General features: G+C 44.2%; 2 protein-coding genes and 1 long non-coding RNA gene across 5 annotated transcripts in view; 2 read left to right on the plus strand and 1 right to left on the minus strand.

Moving 5' to 3' along the window:
• Positions 1 to 6023: 6023 nt before the first annotated feature.
• On the plus strand, positions 6024 to 8791 carry CLDN2 (claudin 2). The gene has a single exon (XM_019956436.2). The coding sequence runs from the start codon at positions 6211 to 6213 to the stop codon at positions 6901 to 6903; it is 693 nt and encodes a 230-aa protein (XP_019811995.1). The 5' UTR covers positions 6024 to 6210; the 3' UTR covers positions 6904 to 8791.
• Positions 8792 to 9742: 951 nt separating this feature from the next.
• On the plus strand, positions 9743 to 27466 carry LOC139181372 (uncharacterized). Its single transcript, XR_011565350.1, has 2 exons — positions 9743 to 10273; positions 23664 to 27466. It is a non-coding gene; the product is annotated as an uncharacterized lncRNA (long non-coding RNA).
• Positions 16839 to 27813, minus strand: part of MORC4 (MORC family CW-type zinc finger 4) — a 69365-nt gene continuing 58390 nt past the window's right edge. For 2 of the 3 annotated variants that reach the window (XM_070784601.1, XM_070784603.1), the window contains 3 exons: positions 22999 to 23692; positions 22419 to 22702; positions 16839 to 22112 (listed from right to left, as the gene is read on the minus strand). In XM_070784601.1, coding sequence (XP_070640702.1) covers positions 21959 to 22112; positions 22419 to 22702; positions 22999 to 23692 — 1132 coding nt within the window. In that variant the 3' untranslated portion in view covers positions 16839 to 21958. The remainder of the gene's footprint in view (positions 22113 to 22418; positions 22703 to 22998; positions 23693 to 27813) is intronic. The other variant, XM_070784602.1, reaches the window with a different exon arrangement.

A 27813-nucleotide genomic window follows, 5' to 3' on the forward strand; every position in this document is an offset into this window, starting at 1 on the left:
TAAAGAAAAAAGAAGTCTAGCTGAAACCCTGGGGGTGGGGGAATAGTCAGATTTATACAGTGGGTAGAAGAGGAGGAAGTTATAAAGGAGACCTAGGAGAATCATTTTGAGGAGCAGGGAAAACTGGGAGTGATGCTACAGAAAACAAATGAGTAGATAATTTTATGAAGGAGAAGGACAAGGTGAGATGACAGAGATATGAGGGATTTGGGGACAAGCTTGGTAACCTTGATGAGAACATTTTCAGTGGAGGACTAATGGCAGAGGCCAGACTTCAGAAGTTGAGCAGTGAGTGGGAGGGGGAAGAAGTAGAGACACCAGTATTAAGTGGCTTATTTAAGAATCTTGGCTGCAAAGAAAATGATGAGGAGAGGGTAATAGCTGAGAAGGGAAGAGGTAGAGTAGGAAGCTCAGAAAGTGGTAAGTATTTGAAGTGATCACCAGGAGATGTTCACCAGGGACAAGTAGAAGGACTTCCAAACAGCTCTAAAGATACCACTGAAATACAGAATCATGATCAGGTAAAATTATGCCTATTTTAGCAATAAGAAAACCAATGGCTGGAAAAGAGTTACTTACACAGCATCTCTGCTGATAAGGTGACAAGAGCCGAGATTAAAGTAGATTTCCCTCTGTACCTCCCATTGAATGTTTTCTGGCCCCTGCCCTGCAGTGCTTTGCATCCACATTGGCATCGTCATATCCATCACCGATGAAGAGTATTGATTATCAACCATGGGTCCAATGCTGCAGAAGCACAACAGAGGTTTCATATATGGTTTAGAATTTGGTTTGAAGAGACAAGATAGTCAACAAATGCATGTACTTATAAACTGGTGATGAGAAATCTCTTCAAGAAAATTGGAGATATCAAGGGAACATTTCATGCAAGGAAGGGCACAGTAAAGGACAGACAAGAAAGGACCTAATGAAAGCAGAAGAGATTAAGAAGAGGTGGCAAGAATACACAGAAGAACTATACAAAAAAAAAAAAGTCTTAATGACCCAGATAACCATGATGGCATGATCACTCACCTAGAGCCAGACATCCTGGAGTATGAAGTCAAGTGGGCCTTAGGAAGCATTACTATGAACAAAGCTGGTGGAGGTGATGGAATTCCAGCTGAGCTATTTCAAATCCTAAGATAATGCTGTGAAAGTGCTGCACTCAATATGTCAGCCCATTTGGAAAACTCAGCAGTGGCCATGGGACTGGAAAAGGTCAGTTTTTATTCCAATCCCAAAGAAAGCCAATGCCAGAGAATGTTTAAACTACTGTACAATTGCGCTCATTTCACATGCTAGTAAGGTTATGCTCAAAATCCTTCAAACTAGGCTTCAACAGTATGTGAACTGAGAACTTCCAGATGTACAACCTGGGTTGAGAAAAGGCAGAGGAACCAGAGATCAAGTTGACAACATTCACTGGATCATAGAGAAAGCAAGGGAATTCCAGAAAAACATCTACTTCTGCTTCATTGACTACACTAAAACCTTTGTGGATCACAGCAAACTGTGGAAAATTCTTCAAGAGATGGGAATACCAGAGAATACCTGACTCCTGAGAAACCTGTATGCAGGACAAGAAGCAACAGTTAGGACCAGATATGGAACAACAGATTGGTTCAAAATTGGGAAAGGAGTATCACAAGGCTGTATATTGTCACCTTCTTATTTAAATTACATGCAGAGTACATCATGTGAAATGCCAGGCTGGATAAATCACAAGCTGGAATCATGATGACAGGAGAAATATCAATAACCTCAAATATGCAGATGATACCACTCTAATACCAGAAAGTGAAGAGGAACTAAAGAGCTTTTTGATGAGGGTTAAAGAGGAGAATGAAGAAGCTTGCTTAAAATTCAACATTCAAAAAACTAAAATCTTGGCATCTGGTTCCATCACTTCATGGCAAATAGAAAGGGGAAAAAGTGGAAGCAATGACAGATTTTATTTTCTTGGGCTCCAAAATCACTGTGGATGGTGACTGCAGCTGTGAAATTAAAAGACGCTCACTCCTTGGAAGGGCAGCTATGAAAAACCTAGACAGGATATTAAAAAGCAGAGACATCGGTTTGCCAACAAAGGTCCATATAGTTAAAGCTATGGTTTTTCCAGTAGCCATATACGGATGTGAGAGTTGGACCATAAAGAAGACTAAGTGCTAAAGAATTTATGCTTTTGAACTGTGATGTTGGAGAAGACTCTCGAGATTCCCTTGGACAGCAAGGAGATCAAACCAGTCAGTCCTAAAGGAAATCGGTCCTGAATATTCATTGGAAGGATTGATGCTGAAGCTGAAGCTCCAAAACTTTGATGCAAAGAGCTGATTCATTGGGAAAGACCCTGATGCTGGGGAAGATTGAGGGCAGGAGGAGAAGGGGGCGACAGAAGATAAGATGGTTGGACAGCATCATTGGCTCTATGGATATGAGTTTGAGCAAACTTTGGGAGATAGTGAAGGACAGAGAAGTCTGGCATGCTGCAGTCCATGCAGTCACGGAGAGTCGGGCACGACTTAGTGACTGAAGAAAGACAAAATCAAATGGTGAAACTCTTTTTCTCTCTCCTGTGTTCCCCACCTCCTCTTCATTCCCTTATTCTCCCTCTGATTCTTTCTCTCAATACTCTTTCCCAACATTGAGCAGCTCTGGTCCCTTACACAAGTGTCATTGGTTCATCTAGAAAGTCTGTATCTTATGGTCCCTCAAACCTCCTTACTACTTTTGTTTATTCATTGAGAGGATATTTTTAAACATCTGCTTTGAGTATGAAATGGATGGGTAATGCATGGTGCAAGGCAATAGAGATACAGAAATGAGTAAGACACGGACCTTGCCCTCAAGGAGCTCACAGACTAGTGGGAAAGAATCAGGATTTAAACAAGAGATTGCAATATAGTGAAATGAGTACTTTCTGTATTTCCTCAAGCATACAATAGGGATTAGTACCTACCACAAGACATGATTGTGAATTAAGATGCATAAACTGTTTATAATGGTTGCATAGGATATGAGTGCTGCTATTTTATCATCATCATCAGTAGTAGTAGTTGTACTATGATGGAGGTAAGTAAATACAAGATACTATAAGAACACAGAGAAGGGGAACTTGACCTTGACTACAGTCATCTGAGTTGAGCCTTAAAGGATGAGAACGTGCTAACCAGAGAGAAAGAATGCCAGGCATTCTGCATTGTAGGAACAGTCTGAGCTGAGGCTTGGAAGCAAAAGACAACAGGACATGACTGAGGAACAGAAAGTAATTTAGTTCAGCAAGAGCATAGAACATGAGAAGGGCAATGGCAAGAGATAAAGTTTGACAAGTCATAGAGTCCAGTCATGTTTGAACTTTATCCTTTGGTGGATGGGGAGACACTGGAATGTTGTATGGAGAGTAGAGACTTGATCAGGTTAATGTTGAAAGATCACCTTGGCAACGGCATGGAGAATGAATTAGAGGAGGCAAGATCGGAAGTAAGACCAATTAGGAAGTCATTGCTATAGTCCATGGGAGAGAGAATGATGAAGCCCTGGACTGTGGAAGTAGCAGTGGGGATAGAGAGAAGGGTGCTATGGAATCACTGTGGACGGTGACTATAGCCATGAAATTAAAAGACACTTGCTCTTTGGAAGGAAAGCTATGACAAACCTGAAAGTGAAAGTCACTCAAGGAGTGTGTCGGACTCTTTGTGATCCCATGGACTGTTCAGTCCACGGAATTCTCTAGGCCAGAATACTGGAGTGCGTAGCCTTTCCCTTCTCCAGGGGATCTTCCCAACCCAGGGATCGAACCCAGGTCTCCCACATTGCAGGTGGATTCTTCACCAGCTGAGTCACAAGGAAAAGTAAAGTAAAGTAAAATCGCTCAGTCGTGTCTGACTCTTTGCGACCCCATGGACTGTAGCCTACCAGGCTCCTCTGTCCATGGGATTTTCCAGGCAATAGTACTGGAGTGGATTGCCATTTCCTTCTCCAGGGGATCTTCCCAACCCAGGGATCGAACCCGGGTCTCCCACATTGTAGACAGATGCTTAACCGTCTGAGTCACCAGGGAAGTCCTGAGTCACAAGGGAAGCCCATGACACACCTAGATAGCATATTAAAAAAAAGAGATATTACTTTTCTGACAAAGGTCCATGTAGTCAAAGCTATGGTTTTTCCAGTAGCTATGTATGGATGTGAGAGTTGAAGACTGAGCACTGAAATATTGATGCTTTCAAACTGTGGTGCTGGAGAAGACTCTTGAGTGTCCCTTGGACTTCAAGGAGATCAAACCAGTCAATCCTAAAAGAAATCCACCCCAACTATTCATTGGAGGGACTGTTGCTGAAGCTGAAGCTCCAATACTTTGGCCACGTGATGTGAAGAGCCAACTCATTGGAAAAGACCCTGATCTCCAAAAGACTGAAGGCAAAAAGGGATATCAGAGGATGAGATGGTTAGATAGCATCACTGACTCAATGGACATGAATTGGAGCAAACTGGGTGATAATGAAGGACAGGGAAGCCTGGCATACTGCAGTCCATAGGATCACAAAGAATCAAACAGGACTTAGTGACTGAGCAACAACAAGAATTGGTGAGACTGTGACAGTAGAAGGTGACAGGTATGTGTGAGAGAAGTGTCAAGAATCACTTCTAGGATTTGGGTCTGGTGCAAGGAGATAGATATCATAGGTATCATTCAGTGAACCCATGGAAGAACTGTTTGGGGAAGGATGCAGTGGGGGTGTGTGTGATGAGGCCTCTTTTGAACGTGTCAAATTTGAGCTGCCCATGAGATTTCCAACTGGATGGTGATTGGTCTGGAAGTCTTGAAGCTCAGGAGAAAGACCTATGCTGGAAACACAGAATTGGGAGTGCCAGGGGATGGGTAGGAGGTTGCATCATGGGGGTGGATACATTTGCTCAGGGACAGAGTGTTGATTGAGGAAAGGATGGACTTTCAAATACTCACATTTAAGAGATGATTACAGAAGGAGCAGTCTTGAATAAGGCTAAAACTGAACAGCCAGATTTTGGTGGGTTGAAAAACAAGTGGGTCAGAGGGTCTTGAGGTGGATGGAAGCAGGGATGTGCCCTTGACCCTTAGTGTCTTGAACCTTGGTAAGAGTCAGGGGCACTGGTGGGGGACGCTCCTTGAACACTTGAAAACTCTGAGCAGCTCTGTGATTCTGAAGGATTGACTTGGATGACTTCCTCTTACAAAGTCCTCCATTCTGGAGCAGCTGCCTTTTCCTCTGTCTATCTTAGTGCCCCTAACACACAGCCCAGGAATGTCAGGGCTCCCTTCAGGCCCTGGAAAAACCTTCGCTCTTGAATCCTCCCACATCTCCTGAGAGGCCTAGGGGATGGTGGCACAACTATTAGGAGAGCAGACAGGAAATGTCTGGGTGTGTGATACACATGGGAGGCCTCAGGCTAGCCTGTGGAGGAGGATTGGGGCAGGGCTGGGAGGACTTGAACTCTGAGAGTGTGGACAGATGCCCTGTTGTCTGTCCCAACCTGCCCTGGAGTCGACTTTAACCTTGGACAGGGTGACCCAGGGCTATACCACTCATCTCTAGGCTGCTGTAGAGTCAAGAGGCCTCTGAGAACTTAGCGTCCAAGTTATATCTTAGGGTCTGTTCTTCCTGCTCCTTTGCCTTGGAATTTGCCCCCAAGGTACAATTGAGGGGCCCTGTGGCACCGCTGCTGGGCAATGCATTAAACAGCAGGCCTTGGAGACGGAACCAGCCGATAGTGTGACCTGGAGTTAACATAGTCACCATAACCGACCCTGCCATTGCCACCTTCTCGGAAAGCAGCCACCTGTCTGGCTCCTGGTTTTGTCTGGCTGCCAATATAAAGCATGTGCCTACGCAGGAGCTGATGACATTTTGGCTCCACTTTCAAAGTTTTTTTTTTCTTTGTTTCTCATGTGTTTTTTCTAAAGATAACAAAGGTCAAAAGGCATCCAGCATTTTCTGGTTTCTCATAAGCTTCTGGTCAATATTTAATCTGGTTTATGGATTTTTTTAAGGTCTTCTAGATGCCTTCTTGAGCCTGCTTGTGGCCACCCACAGACACTTGTAAGGAGGAGAGAAGTCAGCCTGGCAGAGACACTGTGAAATGAGGGATTAGAGGCCGGGATCCAAGGAGCCAAAGCTACAGCCAGCAGACAAGGGAGCCTGCCCTGAAGCCGCGTGTGCTGAGAGGTCTACCATGGCCTCTCTTGGCCTCCAGCTTGTAGGCTACGTCCTGGGCCTTCTGGGGCTGTTGGGCACCGTGATTGCCATGCTGCTCCCCAGCTGGCGAACAAGCTCCTATGTTGGTGCCAGCATTGTGACTGCGGTTGGCTTCTCCAAGGGCCTCTGGATGGAGTGTGCAACACACAGCACAGGCATCACCCAGTGTGACATCTACAGCACCATGCTAGGCCTGCCCGCTGACATCCAAGCTGCCCAGGCCATGATGGTGACATCCAGCGCCATGTCCTCCTTGGCATGCATTGTCTCTGTGGTGGGCATGAGATGCACAGTCTTCTTCCAGGAGTCTCGAGCCAAAGACAGAGTGGCGGTTGTGGGCGGAGTCTTCTTCATCCTTGGAGGCCTCCTGGGCTTCATTCCTGTTGCCTGGAATCTTCACGGGATCTTGCGAGACTTCTACTCCCCGCTGGTGCCTGACAGCATGAAATTTGAGATCGGAGAGGCTCTTTACCTGGGCATTATTTCCTCCCTGTTCTCCCTGATAGCTGGAATCTTCCTCTGCTTTTCCTGCTCACCCCAGGGAAATCGCTCCAACTACTACGATGCCTACCAGGCCCAGCCCCTGGCCACTAGGAGCTCTCCAAGGCCTGGTCAAGCGCCGAAAGGCAAGAGTGAGTTTAACTCCTACAGCCTGACGGGGTATGTGTGAAGAACCAGGGGCCAGAGCTGGGGGTGGTGGCTGGGTCTGTGAACACCAGTGGACACCCCCCTCCCCCAGGCCCACAGGTGAGGGATATTGGCACTGGATCGTGTCAGAAGGTGCTGCTGAAGATAGACTGACTTTGGCCACTGGATCAAACAAAGGCAGAAACAGGAGCTGGTGTGACAGGATGCGGGTTAAACTGTCAAGACTCTTGCTAAGCCAGACTTTCTGTTTCCTTCATCTTGGCACCCTCCACCCCCACCCCAGCCCTCAAATACCCAACCCTAAACTCCAACCACCCCCCTCCAGAAGCCAGGCCCCAGCATCTCCCCTTTACCCTTTGATTTACCTGGGAGTCCATCCAAAAGCCCACTAAGTACGTCCCACTGACTGACCCTCTCTGTGATCAAAGACCCTTCCTCTTGCAGAGGTTGGCTCTTAGCTCATTGCTGGGGGATGGGGGTGGGTGCAAACGGGTGGTGGCTCCTATGGGCATGGCGCTAATCTCCTTTGCAAGCCTCCCTCCAAACAAACTGATTGGCCAGTAATGGGCCCTGGAGCCTCCTCCATCCCACTCTTATGACTCCATATGTCTAGACTGAATGTGTCTAACTGAATGTGTATGAACTGAAATAAAGCCACCCCACTGTACTGAGGGAACAGAAAGCAATGGGGTGGAGGATGAGAGGACAAGGACCAAAGCTGAGGACCAAAAAAAAAAAAAGGCCAGAATCACGGCCCAGGGACTTAGCTTCCAGAGAGAGGAAAGCACAAGGAAAGAACATATGACAGAGCACTGAAGGCGGCAGCAGACTCTGACTGTACCAAGGAGCTCCCTCAAAAGCTACAGCTCCAACTTGCACTGAAGCCCCTGTCTCCCTCTGACCTGGCGTCCTGCTAACAACAGGCAAAAGGGCCTGCACAATGGTTTCTGTAGGGAAAGGAAACTGGTTTGGTTTAGAGATGGCCCTTGGCTGGGGGTGACAGCATGGGAGCACGGGTGGACACGGGTGGGAACTACAATGAGTGTTTCTATTGGGCCAGAGAGGGGCAGCCCCCAGGAGAGTCTTCAGGCTTAATGGAGAAGCAGCCTGAAGACTGAGATCAGGCCCCCGGGGTCTGCCCACAGAGCACAGTAGCACCTCCGAAAGACCACAGCCCCAGGTGGGCCCCCTGTCAGTCACCTTCATGTTCTCCCCATCATCCTTTACCAGACATGGTGGAATTGCTAGAAGGCATCAAAGGGCTCCAGCAGGGAGTCATCCTGACCCAGGTGCCGTGGCCCTCATCTGAGTGACAGCTGAATTGCCGCCTGGGATTTTTGTTGAGATGGAAGAGTAGAGGATTCCCAGGCAGATAGTTTCAGCTCCAAGACTTCAAAATGCCCCCTTTCCCCTGGGGGTGGAGGTGGGGTGACAGTCACAAACAAACCATAGGCTTGAGCATGACTAGCTTCTGACAAACTCCAGTACACTGCCCCAAACCTCAGCGCCAGCAGAAGGGGTCCAGTCATTGTAACATGTCTTTCACAGTTCTTGCCTGTATTTAAGCTCCTCTTCTAAGCGGGAAGGCCCTCTCCCCTTAGCCAAGTCTTCCTCATGCTTGGAGAAGTCACTGGGCACCGCCTCCTTCACTGAGCCTCCTCTGACCACTCCGTCCCTCTCCTACTCCTCCATCCTCCAACCCTCAATGTAAAAAATCACTCTTTGATGCTTATTATTCACAATTTTTGATGGATAATTATCTTTCCATGTGTATGTAACTGATTTCACAAGTACATTGTAAACTCTTGAAGGGTAGGGTCCATATCTTAGCCATGTGTATATTTCTCAGACTATCTGTAAGAGTGCTGAGCACATAGTAGGTGATCAATAAACACTTGTTGATTGAACAACTGTTTTATTAATTCTAATTAATTCAGACAGGGCAGGTGTGACTGAGGGAACTGGGCGAAGGGGAGGGTAGAATAAAAATTGGTTTTTCTCCCCACTAGGTGAATAGAAAATTCTAGACCTTACTGGAGACATTAAGAAAGCAGGACGTTCTTGCCCCTTCTTAGGGAAACATTAACCTTTTCATAATGTCCAGGGACCCTCCCTTCTTACAAGTTATTTCTTTTAAGTTATTTGCTAAATGCTTACATATTTATTCCACTCATCTCTGAACCACCATTATGAGGAAGGTGAAATAGATCAGCAAAGCTCCATTTGGCAGATGGAGAAACTAAGGCACATATCAGTAAAGAGATTTTTGTAGGGCCACACTGCTCGTATAGGTGCCTGAGTCTCCTGACTCCCAAAATAGGACTCTGCCAATCAAGCAATATTCACAGCCAGTACTGAAAGCCTGCCAGAGGTTGCAAGTTGTCTGAGGAAAACAATGCATGGCCAGTAAGGTAACAATGGGGACATATAGGGTCTGCTGGTCTCCCATGAGAGAAATCTGGGTGAGTAGGACCAATTCACTGAGTGAACCACTTGGAACTGCCTATCCTGCCCTGCTGGTCAATTGGCCAGCCTGGGTCCAGCTAACTGGCCCATTAGGGGGAATGCCAAGCTTACATTTAAATAAGACGTGACACCTCAACTCCAATTCCTCTACCTCTGGAGGTGTGGGAGTTTGGAAAGCCAATGATTTAGCACTGTTCTAACCTCATTGGGAATTAACCAAGTTTGATGTGTAAACATGTTGACTGTGGCAACCCTAATAAGAATGGAGCCCTACAAGACTCAGCCTCCCCAGTCCCTAGACCTGGTGGGCCTCAGCACACAGGAGCCTGTTATAGGACACACTACCCTTACATTTCTGAGGTGAGTCTTCTTTGTGGCAGAGGCTAGGACCCTACCATCCAATCCCATTTAGAGGGAATAGTGGCAGGCAGGAGTAAGGGCAGTGGGGAGAGGGCTCTCTGAACACATGTTTAACAAGAGGTCATATCTCTGGCCTGGTACCAAGAACCCCAGGGCCCTTGACTGGGGGCCGCTGGAGTTTGGTAAATGGGTTAGCCTTGCTGACTCTGCTGGGCTGTGTGTGCTTAGTCACTCAGTCGTGTCCAACTCTTTGTGACCCCATGGACTGTAGCCTGCCAGGCTCCTCTGCCCATGGGATTTCCCAGGCAAGAATACTGGAGTGGGTTGCCATTTCTTCCACCAGGGGATCTTTCTGACGTAGGGGTTGAACCTGCGGCTCCTGCCTCATCTCCTATGTTGTAGGTGGATTCTTTACCGTCTGAGCCAGTGGGTTGCAACCTGATATGGACTCTGATGACCCACCACCTGGTAGCCAAAGCCCTTTCAGATCCATGATTTCACTGCCTCCTCCAAATACCCCCAATGAAGCAGGTCTTTTACAGGAGACAAAAGGGAGGCCCAGAGAGGTGAGTAAATTCCTTAAAGTCACAGTGTCAGAATCTGAACATAACCTTGGAAACCTATCCCACACTAAACGTGGGTCTGGGATTCTGTCTCAGAAGGTGTAAGTGGGGTGCGGCCTGTGACTCTTCAAATTCCTGCCACCTTCCTGCTCCTGTCTTTCACTACAGTATAAGGGCTTTTGAGGAAAATAGGGCACAGAGCTTCCGGTAATGTTAGATTGAGGCTTGTCTGAGAGCTCCTCCTTTCTTTTAATTTGGGAAGATTCTATGGAAGGAGTTAGACATTCATTGTCAACTAGAAAAACTGGGACAGGCGTGATAAAGAGCAAGTGATCCTTTTGGGTGGTTGAGCAAGAAAAGCCTTGCTCTAGCTACTTTCCCAGAACTCTGGGTCCAAGTTTAACAGCTTTCAGGTCACCCCATTGCCTTCCGTCATAAAGTAATTTAGATTAGCCACAGACCCAGGGACAGTGAAGGCCATTGCATCTATTCCCTGGCCTCACAGTTCTGACCCTTGCACAAGGAGAGATGTTTCTGCCTTCCCTCATTCCTCTGATAATGGTGTGACTCATGGTTTTTTCCCCTGGGGGCCCTACTGACCCACAGCTATGTGATTATTAATAGGGGAGGAGGAGGCCAAAACTGGCTTCTTGGTGGAAAGATGAACTCCAACTTTCTGAAAGACCTTCATTCAGCCAGTCAAACAGCCATCCAGCCAGCTCTCCAGCTGGCAAGCTACCAACCGGCACACACCAACTGCCCTCTTACCTGGTGGCAGGCAATGTGCTGAAGGCTTTGACGGTAACAAGGGTGAACAAGGTAACGTCTGTGCCTAGTAGCAGGTGATACTTGATCTATGGGAGATAAGACACGCACACCCACCTGTGGTACAAGATATAATATGGCCTATCTTGTGAGAGATAAGGAAAAGTGTCACAAGATAGGGGTATATCAGGGGCTAGTTAAAAACAGTTTGAAAATCCCCTAGATCCCAATCCATAGGAAAGGAGGGTCTGGCACTACTTGAGCTTCTGGGGGAAGGATGATCAAACAAAGAAAACTGCTTCCTCCAGCTGAAGGGCCATAGGGAATAGAGAAGTAGGGAGAGGGCTACACTAAGAAAGAAACAGGGGTATGCCACACAGCTAACCTGCGCGCTCCTGAGTTTGCCTCACAGGACCCTAAGTGGCTCTAATGGAGAGAGAGACACTGGGGCTCAGCCTCTCCCCCCTCATCTCCTTCTCCTGGTCAGGGTTCCGGAAACTGCTGGAAGCAGCAGAGGCAGTGTCCATCCAGGTAACCTGAGGCCTTTGGGCTCTCGACCAGAGGAGAAACATGTCTGTACATGGGAGAAGGGAGAGAGGAGGGGGCAAGTGCTAAAGGAAGCCAAATGAGGCCTCGCAGGGTCAACCACTCAGCCCTACGCTCATGGATGTGGGCTTCTTTCATGCCTGCAGCTGCCCACTCTGAGACATGCAGACCCCAGGCTGGAAAGTCCATGTGCTTCTCTTCAGCAGGCTTTGAGCTAATCTAAAGCCTTTGCCAAGTCTGGTCTCACGGCCCCAGCGAGCGGCTTTCAGCTTTGATGAGAATTTCTGTTATCTCAATGGGAAGGTGGGGGGCGAACTTCAAACAGGAAGTCCAGCAGGTTATCTCTCTCTCTTGCCCTAAAACGTGGCTACCTACATGCTATGATATGATCACTGATAAAATATTAACAGGATGTTATCAGGAACAGCTATACAAAAACTATAATCTGACCACCCCCTCCACCTCATACGACCCACCACCTTCCTGAGAATTGCAGCTCAGGAATTCCTAGTTAAAACTTGCCTACAATTCCCTGCTCTAGGCCTCATTTCTCTGCAAGACAAGCAGGAGTTTCTTAGGGCTTGACAAAGCAGGAAGTCACCATACAAGGGCAATCCAGGAGGTGCTGCTTTCCTGTCATCCTGAAAGTCCCATTCCTCCACTACAGCATCCTCATCACCTTATAAGTCACTTCTTAGGAGGGCCTTGAAGAACTTTCTCTTCATAAATAAGGCCTTGTGGAGAAAACCTTGAGAAAACTCACAGGCTTTCAAATAGACATTAGGGAGTGAAATTTGGGTGTGAAACAAGATGCCAAATGAGTGTGAGTAGTGTGGCAGGCAAGCCAGCATTTCAGCTTTAATTCCTTTTCTCCAATTCTGCTTTCAGTTTAGTCGCTAAGTCATGTCCGACTCTTTTGCTATCCTCTGGACTATAGCTGGCCAGGCTCCTCTTTCCATGGGATTTCCCAGGCAAGAATCCTGGAGAGGGTTGCCATTTCCTTCTCCAGGGGATCTTCCTGACCCAGGGATTGAACCTGCATCGCCTGCCTTGGCAGGTGTATTCTTACCACTGAGCCACCAGGGAAGCCCAGTGCTTTCAGAGTCTGTGATATTTGACAAAATTCTGTGTGGGTTGCTCAGGAGAAAGGCCAGTCACACCAAAAGTACAAAGAGAAGATGCTCTTGACTTGATTTCTGGAATTATACAATGGGATGCAGAAGGATGGATCAGCAACCCCACAGAGGATATCTGAGGATATTATGAGGACTCTGCTCCCCTGGTTTTAAAGGCACTGAAGGCCCTGAATAAAAAGCAAGTATATTTTCTGGGAAGAAACATACATTCAGTCATAGATTAACCATTAACACCATAATTTGCACTAGTTTCTCAGTTTAACCCTTAAAAGAGCCAAAACGAGATGAGGCCAATGAGTTTAAAAAATATAACATTAATTCAGAGACTATGGACACGAATTTGGGGGGCCAGGGGATGTCTCTGAGTAACACACACACCCCCTTCAACGAAATGATTCAATAGCTTTAAAAATGGAGATGAGGTAGGAATCAAAAAAAAAAGAGACAAGATGAGAAAGGCAGAGCCATCTTCCCCTTGGCAATTTCAGACACATCTCGTGTGGTTAATTTTACTCTTCTGTGTGTAATAATAAACCAATATGTTCTCAAGTGTCACTTTCTCACTCCCCAAGAGACTTGCTCAGCTCAGCACTGTCTAGAGGGGGTGGTGCAAAGGAGCCAGTGGGGACACTCGAAAGCAGAGGCCAACAATTCCAAGACCTCCTGGAGTGTAAGAATAGGATCTTAGTGGCTGTTTTGGTATCAGGAAAGCTGCCAAGCAATGGCCCCGAGTAAAAACCCAGTCAAGAGGAAATGAATCTCCACATTGTTTGGAAGCGTATTCGTTACATAAGTGAAAGATTTCCTGATCATGAGGGCAGTTAAACATTGTGTGGGATTATGAACTTTCTTCCTTGGACATTACTTTTAGTGTGGGCTGGTGGTAGCATTTTCTTATCAAGAGGAAGAAGACGAGACCGATAGTTTTTAAGATAGTAGGGGATAGTGGGAAAATAGCCTGGGCTTTGGGAGCTCTTCAGCTGCACTCTTAGCTGTGTAGCCTCGGGGAGTGAGTGAAAGTCGATCAGTCATGTCTGACTTTGTGATCTCATGGATGGTAGACTGCCAGGTTCCTCTGCCTATGGAATTTTCCAGGCAACAATACTGGAGTGGGTTGTCATTCCCCTCTCCAAGGGATCTTCCCAACCCAGGGATTGAACCTGGGTCTCCTGAATTGTAGGCAGATTCTTCACCATCTGAACCACCAGTCACTTTTAATTCTTTACACTTTAGTTTCCTCATCGGTAAAACGGGGATTATACTTGCCTCTCAGTGTGGTCATGGCATATAGTAAGACCTCAATAAATGGTTAACTGTATTCTAAGCATCAGCTCAGTCAGTCAGTTCAGTCGCTCAGTCATGTCTGACTCTTTGTGACCCCATGGATTACAGCACGCCAGGCCTCCCTGTCCATCATTAACTCCCAGAGTTTACTCAAACTCGTGTCCATTGAGTTGGTGATGCCATCTAACCATCTCATCCTCTGTCGGCCCCTTCTCCTCCCACCTTCAATCTTTCCTAGCATCAGGGTCTTTTCAAATGGGTCAGCTCTTTGCATCAGGTGGCCAAAGTATTGGAGTTTCAGCTTCAACATCAGTCCTTCCAATCAATTCAGGACTGATTTCCTTTAGGATGGACTGGTTGGGTCTCCTTGCATTCCAAGGGTATCTCAAAAGTCTTCTCCAACACCACAGTTCAAAAGCATCAATTCTAAGCATATTGGTGACCTAAAAAGTCATGCCAAAGTTCACTAAAAATGTGTCATGTGTCTTTGGGGAATGGAGACAGACAAAGTACATTTTCTACCACAGATCGGAATCTACATTAACAGGGGGATATTCTTTTTTCCAGGCCAAAACTTCTCAAGATTCTTCCCCAAAGTCTGAATTAATACCTTGAAGACTTTGAATAGGCATCTACTCATCAAATTCTGGGCTTCCCAGATGGCGCTAGTGGTAAAGAACATGCCTGCCAATGCAGGAGACATAAGGGATGTGGGTTCAATCCCTGGGTCAGGAAGATCCCCTGGAGGAGGGCATGGCAACCCATTCCAGTATTTTTGCCTGGAGAAGTCCATGGACAGAGGAGCCTGGCAGGTTACAGTCCATGGGGTTGCAAAGAGTCGGACACGACTGAAGCAACTTGGCACACAGGGACATCAGATTCCATTAACAGAAGCCAGGGGCAAAACAGACTTGAGAAGCTGGAGAGGAAGGAGGTGGTGATAGCTCTGTGACCTTCATCCAGATTTAAGAAAATGTGAGGTGGAACAGAATCATCATCTATCAGGTCCCACTGCTAGAGAAAAGCTTAGTCCAAGGGAATTTCCCAAGCTCAATGACAATAGGGGAGACTTCGTTAGCCATTCTCCTAATTCATATCAGATGAAGGCTCCATTGTTAAAAGAAATTTAGCATAGCCCCCTTCTTGTTGGCATTTCAAGCCCTTGGTCCATTCTGTTCCTTATGCCCCAAACCGGTAATTCACTATTCCTCAAACCCTCGGTGTGTTTTACCCCACATCCAGTCTTGTGATTTTGCTTGTACCATTCCCTACACTTGGAAAACTCTCACTACACACCTCCACCTTCCCAGTCCTCACAGGTTTCCACATCCCATCTGGAAAATCAGGCCTTTGGGAACACTTTCCTGAGCCTCTGCCTAAAGACATCTTGCCTGTCCCTGAGGACTCAATGGCCAAATGTATGAAATGTGTTTGGCACCCAAACATTTGAAGAATTATCTATGGGTTAGGGATTTCTGATGATTCACTTCAAAACTCTGGGTATAGGTATAGAGGCAAGCAACAAAACATGTCTCTTACAGATTTTATTTTCCACTAGAAAATGAATGCTATTTATGTCTCTTTAATGATTAAAGCTTTAACATAACCAAGAGTATCTAAATCCATTCCAATGATGTAGTTATTATTCAACCACGTACCCTGACTTTGGAATCAGAAAATATGGTTCCTGAATTTCCTCTCTGCCTAAGATAATTTATGAATCAGGGATGTCCTTGTCACCTAGTGGGTTTCCCTGGTGGCTCAGACAGTAAAGAATCTGTCTGCAGTGCAAGGAGATGTGGGTTCAATCCCTGGATCAATCAGAAAGATGGCCTGAAGAAGGGAATGACTACCCACTCCAGTATTCTTGACTAGGAAATCCCATGGAGAGAGGAATCTGGTGGGCTACAGTCCCACAAAGAGTTGGACACAACTGAGCGACTAATACTTTGTCATCAAGTACAAGTTACTCTTTTGGAGAAATTACACTTGACTTAGCTTGAGCTCATCCCTAGCTTTCCTGAGCATACTCCCATGCTTCACTCATAACACAGTACTACAGAAAGAAGTTTTAATACATAGTACAGAACTCTGAAACATATTCTACCTGGAGATTACCTGTAGGAACCGGGAGCCTACCAATTAAGCCTCTGTCTCTAAACTGTTACCCCAGATTATTTGCAATCAGTGGACTTGGGTAAGCAAAATCTTCCTCCCTGGGGCCACAAAGTCTCTCACCTGGTCCTCTGGAAGGTCCTCATTTGTCCATCCAAGAAGCATGTACATACAATTGTCTCTTTGTATCTGCTGGGGATTGGTTCTAGGATCCCCATCAGATACCAAAATCCGAGGATGCTCAAGTTCCTTATATAAAATGGTGTTTAATTTGCATAAAAACTATACACAGGCTCCCCTACATTTTAAATCATCTCTAGATTACTTACACCTAATTCAATGTAAATGCTATGCAAATAGTTGTAAATACAATGTAAATGCTATATACCTAAATGAGGCAGATTCAAGTTTTGCTTTTTGGAACTTGCTGGATTAAAAGTTTTTTTTTTTTTCCATCTGTGGTTGAATTTGTGGATGCAGAACTCAGGATTTAGTGGGCCAATTGTACTTGCACTGACTTTCTAACATATTCTGGAAACTTACCATCATACCTCAGAGATATTTCACACTCGATTCTAGATCATTACAATAAAGCAAATATCTCAATAGAGAGAGTCACAGGGATTTTTTGGTTTCCAAGGGCATGTTGAAGTTACGTTTACACTATATTGTAGCATATTTATGTACAATAGCATTATGTCTAACAAAACCATGTACATGCCTTAATTAAAAATATTTTATTGATAAGAAGTGCTAACCATCATTTGAGCCTTCAGTGAGTAACAGCAAAGATTATTGATCACAAATCACCATAACAAATATAATAGTGAAAAAGCTGGAAATATGAGAATTGCCAAAATGTAAAACAGAGACATGATGTGAGCAAATGCTGTTGGAAGAATGCCACTGCAGACTTACTCCACACAGGGTTGCTACAAACCTTCAATTTGTTAAAAAAAAAAAAAAAAACAAACCCAAAACAGAACAAACCAAAACACAAACAAAAAACCCACGCAATATCTGCAAGGTGCAATAAAATGAGGTATGACTGCATTTCCTTGAGGTGTGTTGTCTGTCCTTTGAAAAAGGATAGCGCCTCTCCCCTAGAAATAAACTATCATTGCTCTTGGAAAAAGTGAGAAAATTCCTCAGAATTTTTTTTTCCTTTTGAGTTCTCATTCTCAGGATCTGGTCTCTATAAACTTCTCATGATTATATTCTATAATTCTCAGTATTTTAAAATCGAAATCTAGGGAGCCTCCTCGTGATAATATTCAAATATTTGTTATAAAGAACACCCGTATTCCCTTTCTCCTTGGTAGCCTTTCTAATTATTCTAAGATCAGCTAAGGAGAAACACTAAGCCACTCCAGCTCACAGTGTTTGTCTCCCATAACCTGCAGAAATTACTGAGTCTTTCATTTTCAGAGTTTAAGGCCCAGGATTATCTACCTCACCCATATTGTATTTTTCCACCCCTTCCTATAAATGAGGCACTGTTTCAGGTTCTTGAAGGAGGTGGAGATAGGAGCAAAACACACATTCCATCATTAACTCATTCATGAACAACTATTGGTTATCTACTCTATACCAGGTACCATGATAAGCTCTGGCACACAATGATTGGCAAAAACAGGCATGGTCCCTCCCCTCATGGAATTTATTAGTGAGAGGCAGACAGAAACTGGAGAAGGAAATGGCAACCCACTCCAGGACTCTTGCCTGGAAAATACCACGGAGAGAGGAGCCTTGTAGGCTACAGTCCATGGGGTCACAAAGAGTCGGACACGACTGAGTGACTTCACTTCACTTCAGACAGAAACTGTGTTGTGTTCTCCACTGTATATCACACATCACGCATTATTGGGTAGTAGATATCCAATAAATATTTGTTAAATAAATGAAATTAAACAGCCAAATCTATAACAGCAAATTGTGAGATGTGTTATGGATTAAACAAAACCAGACACATGATAGAATTGGCTGGACAGTGAAAAATGGCTGCAGGGGAAAGCCTGTCTGAGAAAGCTGACATTTATATTAAGGCCTGAAGGATGAGAAATAGTCAGCCATGCCAAGACTGGAGATATGAGCATTCAGAGAGGAAACAGTCTGGGGAAAGGCTCTACTGAAGCAAGAGCCTGAGCTAATTCTGGGGGAAGACTACCGTGAGCAAGAGGAAAAGTGAGACAGGATGAAGAGTTGGAAGACACTAAGTAGAAGCAGCAGGCAGGGGTCTTCATAGGACATTGTAAGGAGTGAGGATTTTATTCTAAGTGCAGTGAGGAAGAGCTTTAAACAGGGAGCCATGTACTCTGACTTGTATTTTTTTTTTTTTAATCACTCTGGTTGCAGTGTAAGACAATTGTGGGAACAAAAATAGAAGCAAGGAACCACTTAGGAGTTGCAGGCGCTAGTGGTAAAGAACCTGCCTGCTAATGCAGGAGACATTAAGAGACATGGGTTCGATCCCTGGGTCAGGAAGATCCCCTGGAGGAGGGCATGGCAACCCACTTGCTTAGAGGATGCTGTGGACAGAGGAGCCTGGTGGGCTATAGTCCATATGATTGCAGAGAGTCGGACATGACTGAAGTGACTAAGCAGAATAGCACATGGAAGATGATAGTAGTTTGGACTAAGGTAGATGTAGTAAATATGAATGGAGTCAAGATATACTCTGAAGACAGAATTGACGGACTTTCTGACAGACTGGATGTGTAGGACTAGAGGAGGAAAATTAAGGATAACTTCCAGGTTTCTAGCTTAAGCAACTGAGTGGGTGGAGGTGCCATTTTCTAAAATGAGTAAAATTGGAGGAAGGAACAGTCCCAGAGTGTGCGTGTCACTGGTTAACAGGTTTTATTTGAAATGTCTGTGAGACCTGGAAGTGCAAATGTCAAGTAGGCAGTTGAATTTATTAAATGTGGAGCTTTCTAATGGGAAACCTAGGACAAGGTCACTTGTGATAAGAGCCTAAGTAACAACAAACTTATATGTTCAAAGGAAATTCTTATCTGGCTAGGTTAATCAGAGGAATTTTCAGGAAAGAAGGTGATATTAGAGCCGAAAGAAAGATGATGAAGGAAAATAATCCAGGTAAAAGGAATAGAATGGCAAAGATGGAAAAGAAGAAAAATCTCAAGGCAGGTTCAGAAACTGAAAGAGTTCAGCTTGGATGGAACATGGTTTCTGTTTGGAATGTGAGAAGAATCTACCGAGCTTGGTTGAAGTCAGAAGGGAGTGTGCAACTGAAAGCACTCACGAGAACAAGTTGTTGAGCAGAGGCCTAACTTGATGAGGGCATTAAAAGCAATTTAGTGACAGGGAGTAGACTGGTGTGAATGAATGAGAACAGGTGACAAGGGAGGCCAGATATGAATCTAGTTCAATTAGGAAGGCATGAGGTAGTAAGGACCTAATTGTTGACTGTGGAAATGAAAAATTAAAGGGCAAATGTGAGAGATTTTTGTAAGAATTATATTAACCTAACAGGATAGCCAGGAGAAGGCAAACACTTTTTTTTTTTTGCCTCCACAGTACATTATAATCTCTGATAAGGCTGGGTGACACTTTTCAAGATCTCCACTGCCTCATTTAACTTTGGTTAAAGGGACTTCGTGCTGGTATGGTTTCATTGTAAACGGGTAACAGAGGGGTAGCTCTAGTACTGTAGAGACTGGACTCACAGAGCTAACTGTTGTTGGAAGGAGCAGCTTGGGGTTGAGACCACAGATTAGGAGACGGTCTGAGAGTAAGCACAAGTAGAGTTTAATGTTTCCACCCTTTTCATTCTAAAGCCCAAATGCCTGGACTCTTTCGTACTCTGCCCCACTGCTGACCACCACCCCCCCCACACACGCATGCATGCCACATTCTCTCTCAGGCTGAATCGTCAATGCTCTGAATCTTCCCCTATACCACTCTCCCCTCATATTGTCCCTCTCTGTGCAAAGCCCCACTGTTTCACAGCCCTCATCTGAAGAGCAAGTATCCCTGAGAGAGTGGCTGAAAGTACCACCTGCCTTCCCTCAGTACACTAGACAACCGGGGCCTTTCAGATCATAGTCTGACATAAGAATGCATCATTTGGCAGCAAGAGCAGCAGTGAGGTGAGGGAAGAGGGCAGGGCTATCATTAAGCACCCATTCTATGGGTGAAGTGCACCTCTAGCCTCCCCTTACTTCCTTGCAGTCCCACGAGTATCTATGATGGCTCTCCTGAATTTCAAAAAAGTTAAAATAAGTTTGGGAGAGTCTTCTGAAGTTAACTGCAGAGGAGAAATAAAATGAACATCCAAAACATACTTCAGGACTAGCTAATCCCTTGCAACTGCTTGATCCCACCTCTCTCTATAATTTCTTCATTACTCCCTATTTTTCACTGTTTGTATATTTTTATGTGTTCATTGGTCAATGTCTTTTGAAGACTAGCTTCAACTCTTTGGAGAGTATGCACTATACCAATACAATAAAGAAAAGAATAAATAAAATGTCTACTTTACAGGAGTATGTGTTTCACTATTTCTGATAATATGAGATCTATCCTTCACTCAGCAGTAGCCTGAAGAGTAGGTAGGAGGTGTATTCTGAGGGATATCAAATAGACATCACTGCTCTAAAACACCTCCCCACTTAACCTTAGAGCCCACAGTCGTGGTGATATGCATTTTAAAAATTGGAGCCTTGAAGATTTCTTTTTCAAGAATTCCTTATTAAAATGCAAATACCACAGAGGAGGGTGGGTAGATGGGTCATGATTTAACCTTGATTACTCAGCTGTGTCCGACTCTTTGCAACCCCATGGACTATACAGTCCGTGGAATTCTCCAGGCCAGAATACTGGAGTGGGTAGCCTTTCCCTTCTCCAGGGGATCTGTGCAACCCAGGGGTCGAACCCAGGTCTCCCGCATTGCAGACGGATTCTTTACCAGCTGAGCCACAAGGGATTTAACCTTATTTCCCTTATATTAACCCATCACTCCTATAAGTCACATTTTTTACATTCCAGCTTTTTCCATGCTTTCTTTCATGTTATTTTTCCAGAGGTAATGCTAAATACAACATAAATTATAAGTATAAAAATTACCTTATATTTTCACACAGTTTCTCACTTGATATCTAAATCCAAGCCTATTCATTTAAAAAATGATTTATTTTTTTCCAATAAGAATAACAGATTTATAATAGAAAATTTGAAAAAGGTAGGAAGACAGGAAAAAGAAAAAAATGTCAACCATAGTCCTACCATGTAAAGAACAACCATTGTTAACAGTGCTGTCATGCCTATTCTTTAAACAAACCTTAGCTAAGGTCCCATTTCTGATATGATGCCTTCCTTGCCCTTCCTTCTCCAGAACTTCTCTATCATGTTTGTTCCACTCACTTGTACAAGTCTGTTAACTTGGTGTGGGTTTTGTGTTTCCAACTAGAATGTTAGGTCCTTGAAGGCTGAAACTATGAGTTACACTTCTTCGCTCATCCCCAAACACCTGGTACATTGGACCCAATATTTGCTGACTGATTTAAGTTAAATGAACACATATCATATCAGAAAGAATATGAAATAGGCCAAGTATCTGAGTCATTAAAGCTTTCTGGTCACCTGGTTTGGTGACGACTGCTTTTCTGTTCCTGGAACTCTTGAAGTCTATTAAGCCTCTTTTTCTACACCAAGACTGTGTAAAAAGCAGACTGATTAAGAGGCAGGATTACTCAAAGATTCTTCTTGTAAGGCATAAGGATGAGAGAGAAAGAGTGAGCGAGAGAGGGAGGGAGGGAGAGAAGCGTGAGAGAGGGAGGGAGGAAAGGAGAGGGTAGAGAAGGGGATAGAGAGTATCTGGTGCTCAATCCAGTATGTGATTTGCCTCCAGCACTGTATACAGGATCCCATCCACTTGTTCTGAGTCAAACCCGATCTCACGAAGCTCCAAGTGAGGGAGGACAGAAGTAAGGAGATAGCTGACGTGGATACGCAGCCGCGTAAGCTTTGCCAAAGCCCTGTATGATGGAGTGAGGGACAGAAGAGATGACATGAGGTCATTAGCCAACAGAACAAAATGAAGCTCCTTCAAAATGGGCCTACATTTCTCAATAATTACGTTTCCATTAGCTAGAAAGAAAGAAGAAAGCACAATGCCACCAAGCACTGGGAGATTGGCTGCAGCTCTCTAAGTGACTGCTCAATCCTTGGTGGCCTAGGAATTAATTAAGGCTTCTTCTCTTATCTATGATCAGTAACCGGGGGTCCTAAGGGAGGCTTCCCATTAGCACTCACAAGCTGATAACTAAACCCTAGTAATTAACCTTTCTAGGTCATCTCCCTCTGGGGTCCGGTAGGAGACCTGAGCCTTCTGCAGCACTTCCAGGTGTGTCTCTGTCTCCTTCAGTTTCTCTTTTAGTTCCTGCTTCTCCTCTTTGGTTCTTTCCAGCTCAGCTTTCAGAATCTGGAATTCAGCTTGGCGATAGCCCATGTGTTTCTTGCTCCAATACAAGCCTTCCGTCTCCTGGGTACTATAGGTTACCAATTCATGTTGGACTTTCTTAAATTTGGAATGCCAATGATTCCTCTCCTGTTCCAGCTCCTCCACCTGCAGTCCAAGAAACAGAAATTCAATGACCCCACATTTCACTGAAAGCTAAAGAGAGTGCCCCCAGTTTTCCTGAATATGTTCACCCTACGATTCCCCTAAATGTATTCTTCTGTTTATAGACCTTTTCAAATCCCAAATATGGGAGGGAAGCCCATTAGGGTTCACTTGATCTGAGATGTACCACAGAATCATTTAATGGCTTATTGTGTTTACACATGAGATCATCAGTTCTATCTCTCTGGTCCCTTGGTTACAATAGCCTCTCATTCCCAGTGGTAGGATGTTAACCTAACCTTTTGCTGGAACATATTCCTTTCTGCCAAAACACGTTCCAATTTTTCTGCGGTTCTCTTCAGTTCTTCTAGCTCTCTTTGGTTCTTCATCTTTGGTATATTACGACCGCCGCTCTCCTCGTAGCCTCTTCCTTTCTCTGCAACAGCTGCAGCAGGAGCTGGAGCAGAGGCCACAGAAGAATAAGGCACCGGATTCAAGGATTCAGCTGCTTTTCTTCTCTCAGCAAGCTCCTCTCTGTTAAAAGGGATCAGCTGAATGGGAGCTCCTGAATCTCGAATACCTTTTGCAACACCGACAACAGCTACAAAAGGTCCCTTGCTCACTTCTTCCTTGTTTACATGTGTGTTGCCTCTGTTAGAATCTTCTGCCACCAATCGTGGCATTTGATCTTCTAACTCTTCAGGGAGCAAGGAACCCTGGTGTTGGTCCTGGGCCCCCGAATACAGAACTGAGGCCTCCCTACTCTGACTGGTACTCTTGATTGCTTCTGGGTACTCTGGGGAAAGGTACGGTGGTGTGCTTCTCTCAGAGCTGGTCTTCTCGCGGCTGTTCTCCCCTTCTGGGTTGGCAACTGCTGCCTCCACCTTCCTGTAAGGGCCAGGCATGGAATAATCTAGAGGAGGTGTTGCCATCTCATTCTGGAGCCTTCTTCGTTTCTCCACAGGTTCCTCACCCAGGATCCATTTGTACTTACTGCAAGAAGAAGAGGAAATTCAGTTTTAAGCTGTCACAAAGAAGCTAAGTATATTATTATTCTATGAAGGATATGATATATCCTATCCTATGGCACAGATATTCATCTTCAAATTTCCCATATCATAACCGACTCTAGCTGTTATTCACAGATCATTTCATGTTAGGAATACATTTTTACCCCCAAACCCTAACCCCTTCACTCATGCAATTTGCTGAGATAGTGATGTGTCTTAAGAGAGCAGAAAAATTGAGAGGTATGAAGAAAGTCAGCATCTGGATATAGCAGGACTAGGCTGACCTTGGTAAAATTTCTGAAAATAGGATCGAAACCAGCCTGACTTAGAAGTTTCCAAAAGGCAAGTGAAGGAAGAAAAACAAAAAAGTACACATGCAAAATCCCCTAACAAGAGAATGGAAAAAAGGTCATAAAAAGCCTAGTGGAGTCAGTGGAGGAGACCGAGCCAGCTCGTTAATTTTAAAGTGTCACAAAAACCTTCCAGTATCAAAGACTTATGAACATTTTTATATTGCAATGGGACACCGCACAGTGCCTTTGCCAGCCAACTGGATTGTGGCTATTGCCATCATCCACTTGTAAAAGTTAATTAAAATACAGGGCCCTAGTCAGAAACAAAGAAACCGAATCAGCTAGTTCAAGACATTCCCCACTTAGGGCTAAAGAATTCCCCTCTGTCCAGGCAAACAGGCACTCCTTCAATTATTCAGGGAAGTTTAGGACAGTGACTCAAACACCTTCCATTTCTGGCTGCTATATATAATAATGGTTGAAGGAACTAATAACAACAACAAAAACAGATGCCACCAAAATCTATAGGCAATTTTATACCAAGCAGGAGGATGGGATAACTATCCTTCTTTCTCTCCAGAAAACCAAGAAATTTCAAGGTAAAAATTAACTTTGAAGTTTTCAATGAGAAACAGCCAGGCATGTTATTGGCCACCATAGCTCAAGGCTGCCAGTGTTTCTCTGACAATTTCAGAGAATATCTGTAAAACATCTCAAACCTTAGCTTCTTAGAATGCCCTAAATGTTCTTCAAAACTTGTGTTTGCCCAGAAATAAAACTGGTCTGTCATCTCAATAGGGCTTCCCTGGTGGCTCAGATGGTAAAGAATCCACCTGTAGTGCAGGAGACCCAACTTCAATCCCTGGGTTGGGAAGATCCCCTGGAAAAAGGAATGGCTACACACTTCAGTATTCTTGACTGGAGAATTCCATGGACATAAGAGCCTGGTGGGCTACAGTCATCTTAATAAGATCTCATTGTATCAGCCTTCAGGGGAAAACAAAAGGCCTTAGGGACTATGTAAGAACAAATGCATTCATCTTTAAACGTGTAGGGCCACTGTAGATGGTCCATTTAGCTGCAGTACTGAGGATGATAGTAGAACAAGAAGCTTGCAGGTATGAAGGAGGCATATATGATACCAGATAGCAACCATAAAGTTTTACGAAAGGCAATTAACGTCAAAGTATTCTTTTCATTTTCCTACTTCTAAAAGTTCTGTCTTTAGTTATCCTCTTTTCTCCCTACACTTCTTTTCTTTGGTAATCTCATACAATCTTTTGGCTCTAACTTCTGGAAGATAACTTCCAAGTGGTGTTCCCAGCCCAGAATCTCCAGTACTGAATTTCTAACTGCCTGTTACACACTTTTTTTTTTTCTGGAGGTCCCACTGGTATCTCATTCAGAATGTATAAAACTGACCTCTCACTTTCACCTTCAAACCTGCTCCCTCTACTAAGTTTCCTATTTGTGTTACGACATCAACAAACTCTCAGTAATTTTATATGGTTCTACCACTATCAATACTCAAGTTCAAGCTCTCATTACCTTTCCTGGGCTACTGCAATGGCTTTTTCCAGTCTCCCCTTGTCACACCTCCAGATCACCCACTGCCAAGTTAATCTACCAAAGGCATTGCTCTAATCATGTCATCTTCCTAATTGCAATCTTTAGGTATTATTCCCCACAACATAAAAGTTCAAATGTCTTAGCTTTGTATTCAAGCTTTTCCATTCCAAAACACAGGGAACATTTACTGAGCACTTACTCTGTGCCAGTTTGCTGAGTCAATGTGTATCAGGAGATACTTTTACCTTCATTTTAAAAAGACAATGCTCAGGCCTAGAGAGGTTAAATGACTCTCTGAAAGTCATGTAGCTAGTAAGTGACAGAACTGGGACTTAATTTGGCCCTAGCGTTCTCTCTCACTACTTCCCTTCAAAGACACCAGCCAAATAGAATGCCCCACGATTTCTCAGACTGCTTCTTTTGATTGGAACACATTTCTCAACACAAGACAATTCAAATGCCACTTTTGAATTCCCATAACACTTTAGCACTCTCAGTGTAATAAATATAATACAATACAATAAATATATATTGCTTTCTACTGTTTATGTGTATTGCAGGTTTCTTACTAAAGTATAAACTCCTTAACAGAAGGTAGCTTAACTAACTGTGCTACATGGGGATGAGGGAACAAAACTTTGCAAATAAGAGGCAATCCAAAAGGAACTATGATGTTAGAGACAGTGAATGGGTTTTACTTACTGGCTCTGTAAATACTTCTGATTCTTCCCACTAGGAATCAACTCTTATTCTAGATCTGAATTCACTGGTTTAATAAAGATTAATTCAGGGTTTACATATCAGGGATTATTTTTCAATTACATAGTTTCTTCTCATTTTTTTTTCTTTCTGTCATATTTCTCCATTGGTTGTCTGCAGAGAAGCCGGCTGATATTTTGATAGGGACTACACTGAATCTGTAGCTCAGTTTGGGGAGTACTGCTATCTTAACAACATTAAGTCTGCTGAACCACAAATATGAAATTTGTTTTCATTTTAGGCTTTCTTATTCTCATGTAAAAGATGCTTACTCCTTGGAAGGAAAGTTATGACCAACCTAGACAGCATATTAAAAAGCAGAGACATTACTTTGCCAACAAAGGTCCGTCTAGTCAAGGCTATGGTTTTTCCTGTGGTCATGTATGGATGTGAGAGTTGGACTATAAAAAAAGCTGAGCAACGAATTGATGTTTTTGAACAGTGGTGTTGGAGAAGACTCTTTAGAGTCCCTTGGACTGCAAGGAGATTAAACCATTCCATCCTAAAGGAGATCAGTCCTGAGTGTTCATTGGAAGGACTGATGTTGAAACTGAAACTGCAATACTTTGGCCCCCTGATGCAAAGAACTGACTCATTGGAAAAGACCCTGATGCTGGGAAAGATTGAAGGCGGGAGGAGAAGGGGACAACAGAGGATGAGATGGTTGGATGGCAGATGGACATGAGTTTGAGCGAGCTCCGGGAGCTGATGATGGACAGGGAGGCCTGGCATGCTGCAGTCCATGGGGTCGCAGAGTCGGACACAACTGAGCGACTGAACTGAACTGAACTGAATTCTCATTTAACAATATTTTGTAGTTTTCAGTGTACAAGTCTAGCTTGTACTTCTGTTAAATTTGTTAATCCTCTATTTTTGAAGCCACTATAAATGAAGCTAGTATAAAACTTCTCCTCCTGCTGGGAGAGATTGAAGGCAGGAGGAGAAGGGGACAACAGAGGATGAGACGGTTGGATGGTATCACCAACTTGATGGATATGAGTTTGAGTAAGCTCTGAGAGTTGGTGATGGACAGGGAAGCCTGGCATAGTGTAGTCCATGGGGTTGCAAAGTCGGACATGACTGAGTGACTAAACTGAAGTATAAATGGAATTGATTTATTAAATGTTTTTTCTTAATTTTTGTTGTTCCTTTCAAAGAGCCGACCTTTGGTTTCACTGATTTTTCTATTGTTTTTCTATTCTCTATTTCATTTTCATTCTGATATTTCCTTCTTTCTGCTTGATTTGGGGTTAGCTTGCTCTCATATTTTGTTTCTTAAGATGGAAGTTTAGGTTAACAATTTGAGATACTTCAATTTTAATATAAGCATTTACAAATATAATTTCCTTTGAAACATGTAAAATATCATGTAAGAAACGAGTTGCCAGTCCAGGTTCGATGCACGATACTGGATGCTTGGGGCTAGTGCACTGGGACGACCCAGAGGGATGGTTGGGGAGGGAGGAGGGAGGAGGGTTCAGGA

This window comes from Bos indicus, chromosome X (assembly GCF_029378745.1).
Source record: "Bos indicus isolate NIAB-ARS_2022 breed Sahiwal x Tharparkar chromosome X, NIAB-ARS_B.indTharparkar_mat_pri_1.0, whole genome shotgun sequence".
Classification (NCBI taxonomy): domain Eukaryota; kingdom Metazoa; phylum Chordata; class Mammalia; order Artiodactyla; family Bovidae; genus Bos; species Bos indicus.

Bases quoted from the DNA above. Each gene is read 5' to 3' on its own strand.
- CLDN2 (XM_019956436.2), top strand. From the start codon at position 6,211: ATGGCCTCTCTTGGCCTCCAGCTTGTAGGCTACGTCCTGGGCCTTCTG.